General features: G+C 36.0%; 1 protein-coding gene across 1 annotated transcript in view; it reads right to left on the bottom strand.

Moving 5' to 3' along the window:
• Positions 1–705: 705 nt before the first annotated feature.
• The window catches only part of LOC118339271 (C-type lectin domain family 4 member E-like), a 2,326-nt gene continuing 571 nt past the window's right edge, over positions 706–2,460 (bottom strand). The window contains exons 2-3 of the mRNA XM_035676847.1: positions 1,505–1,608; positions 706–1,212 (exon numbers count right to left, since the gene is read on the bottom strand). Of these exons, the coding sequence (XP_035532740.1) occupies positions 1,056–1,212; positions 1,505–1,608 (261 nt within the window). The 3' untranslated portion in view covers positions 706–1,055. The remainder of the gene's footprint in view (positions 1,213–1,504; positions 1,609–2,460) is intronic.

The raw sequence follows: 2,460 nt of genomic DNA, 5'->3' as shown, positions 1-2,460 counted from the left end.
AGAAAACCTATTCACCTTTCCAACTCTCGAAACTTGTGAAGAGTGATGTTGAGCAAGTGTAGTACGGCAGATTTTACACCATTGAAGAAAGCCGACAGCACCCACCCGCCGATTTCGTCAGCCGGCTTTTCTGTGTCTACTAGAGAGTAAGCGGGAGAAAAGGGTGGTGCCAGGATCGGGGAGGGTGGCTAAGGTGAGAAGGAGCATTGATTGAGGCTCCCCAGCCCCAGACCTGTCGCTGTCCATGTCTAAGTCGGAGGAACCATTGGATGAGAGGACCTTTTGGACCTTCTTTGCTCGTGTCAGGAACAATGTTGATGTCAACGATGTTGTTGATGATGGGTTTCGATTTAGATCTTTGTGCAGGCATGGTGAGATTCTTTCTTTGTTTTTTTCTTCTTCTTGTTTTCCCACCAAGTTGGGTTTTTTTTTACTCATTTTTGGACGCAGACTCATTTTAAGGAATCGTACAGAGCGATTTATTTTTCTTTTGCAGAAGTAACAAGTAAAAAAACACTTTATGACTATCGTCTATTGCAACACTTAAAACAGGAACAGTTTGACAACAATGTAATGCTTTGTTAAATGATCAATTACAGAAATCTTCTGTATAAATTGTTATTTGTCATTAGGTTTTCTGGAGTGGACTGTGTAATGTCATAGTAATTACTTTGATTTCATACTTTTTAGGTGAATTGATCAAAGCAGTGAATGTGAGAGTAAATGTCTTCCTCTATTCAACAACAAACTGTGGAGGAAAGCATTGAGTTTGTTTTATTATCATAATCAGTGCATTCAGGGTCGAACATTCAGGGGTGTTCGGTATAACGTTAGCTACAACATTTGTGGTAACATTAGGCAGCCATGTTTAAAAGAAGTAACTTTTTTTCAAAAAAATCCTAGTGAGATCTAAATTCCTGGTCTCCGTTCCATAATAGTCAATGTTGATGTACATTCTCTCTCTCTTTGTATTTACGCATACAATAATTGCAATTAAAGACCTTTTGATTAATCATAACTTACATAGTAACAGAATTTATAAAACTCAATAAATCTTAAGTAATTTTTTCACAGATCCATTGCAGAGCGGCATCACACCGCTGATCATTCCAGTTCTCTGTCATTTTTGTGCCATATATGAAATGTGCGCAGTCCTCTTCCCCCCACTGTGGATCTCCACCACCACTGTCAGGCTGCTTTGTCCACCAGTACCTAGGAGGTTAATGATCAGATGAATTATAACCACATTTCCCCCCCAAGTGGCCAAAAATCAATTAATTTATGGACGGAAAAAAATTACAATTTTGTCACCACCCACTGAAGTCACCCAGTGAGTTTTTTCTGCATGTAGAGCAGCTACTTTAACGTGAAAGGTTGAAAATTAAGTTCAGTCAGACTCTGATAACAATTATTGATACAGTCGTACACAAACAAATGTAGTAATGTACAGCAAGAGTTGTGCCTATATTCAAATAAGGTGTAGAACATTTACTGTATGCCTTACGCCAGAGTCAGTGGAGTTTCATCAGTCCATTTCCAGGTGCCCTCATTGTCTCTGTCAGTCAGACCAATCCAGGTGTCCTTCCTGATGTTTTTAGTGAGGAATTCCTGTTCAAGGTAAAGGAAAGAAATCCCATTTTAGTTTGAACCTTATTATATATATATATATATGTAAATTACATTGATTAATTACTAGCATAAACAGATATAATAAATATTAATACTGTAACCTCATCATTATAGCCGATACTGTAGTTGAGCTGAGTAATTCTCCCACCACTGATTATGCTTTCTCCTCTTCACCATACTTTTTATTGGAATATATTTTATATTCTTATGATCTGTAATCAGCGTTAGTTGGTTAGAATGGGAGCAATGTAATCTCTATCATTATGTGTATGAATTAATTGAATCTTAAAATAAAAAGAGAGCAAATATCAGTCATCAGACGTCATCAGACATCAACTTTAGTTATGCTGGCACAATGCCACATATGTGTTTTAATTTCTCACCTGCATAAATAAAACACTAGTACGTAAGTAAGTGCTTTAGAATTGTACTTCTTCTTGTACTAAAATTCACTGTTCCACCACTGAGTGTGCTTTGCCACTTGAGCAGCAACTAACTTGTGATAGTTGTTGGTTCACACAAATACTTCCTCTGGAAATGACAAAACATGAACTGTAAAGCCACTCTGATGCCAGGCGCAGTATATGCCACATCCCACCATTGTGTCTTCAGTAAACCACTGTGTATTTCTGTATACTGTTAGAATATTATTGTTAATAAGTTTTTATTTTTCATTTAATATGTTGAGTTAAACTTCATTGTTCCATTAAATAATAATAATAATAATAATAATAATAATAATAATAATAATAATAATAATGTATTTGTGTTCTGTCTGTTTCAATAAGTTATTTGTTTGACCTTTTTTTTTTAAGGTCCAGTGTTTAGGAT

Source organism: Morone saxatilis, unplaced genomic scaffold, assembly GCF_004916995.1.
Source record: "Morone saxatilis isolate NCDOM2014 unplaced genomic scaffold, NCSU_SB_2.0 Contig5, whole genome shotgun sequence".
Taxonomy (NCBI): domain Eukaryota; kingdom Metazoa; phylum Chordata; class Actinopteri; family Moronidae; genus Morone; species Morone saxatilis.
The sequence above is the reverse complement of the archived record's forward strand: the minus strand, read 5'-3'. Positions and strand labels throughout refer to the sequence as shown.